The sequence below is a fragment of the Plasmodium reichenowi genome, assembly GCF_001601855.1.
Source record: "Plasmodium reichenowi strain SY57 chromosome Unknown, whole genome shotgun sequence".
Taxonomy (NCBI): domain Eukaryota; phylum Apicomplexa; class Aconoidasida; order Haemosporida; family Plasmodiidae; genus Plasmodium; species Plasmodium reichenowi.
Genome location: NW_017962172.1, coordinates 1 through 497, shown reverse-complemented (window position 1 = coordinate 497; position 497 = coordinate 1). Strand labels below are relative to the sequence as shown.

Sequence of the window (497 nt, the reverse complement as noted above, 5' to 3'; positions counted from 1 at the left end):
TTCTTTATCCTTTTCTTTATCTTTTTCTTTATCTTTTTCTTTATCTTTTTCTTTATCTTTTTCTTTATCTTTTTCTTTATCTTTTTCTTTATCTTTTCCTTTTTCTTTTTCTTGTTCATATAAAACATATTTTTCTTCATTTATCCATCTTTCTTTTAATTCTTGGAACCATTTTTCTTTTCTCCACAATTCCAGCATAGAGCTCTTTTTGTTTATTAATTCTTTACATACTTTATTATATTTATTGAATATATTTAAAAAAATACCATTTCTTTTATTTTCCAGTGGAAAGTAATAATCCTTATTATTATACTCATTTAATTGTTTTTTCTTACTTGTTTCTTCTCTTTTTTCATTTTTTTCATCATACAATTTATGATTCCTTCTATTTATGTTTTCATCATAAATATTCTTCATTAAATCATTTCTTTTTTTTAAACACTCATCAATTAATTGTTCATTACTTTTAGGAATTTTCACTTTTTTTTCCTCCCCTC

The 497-nt window shown here is 21.3% G+C and overlaps 1 protein-coding gene across 1 annotated transcript; it reads right to left on the bottom strand.

Moving 5' to 3' along the window:
* Window positions 1-497, bottom strand: PRSY57_0002100B (DBL containing protein, unknown function; the record flags this gene model as incomplete). The annotated part of the gene is made up of 1 exon (XM_020114113.1): window positions 1-497. A coding segment is annotated over one exon (497 nt), but the record flags the coding sequence as incomplete, so codon positions are not given.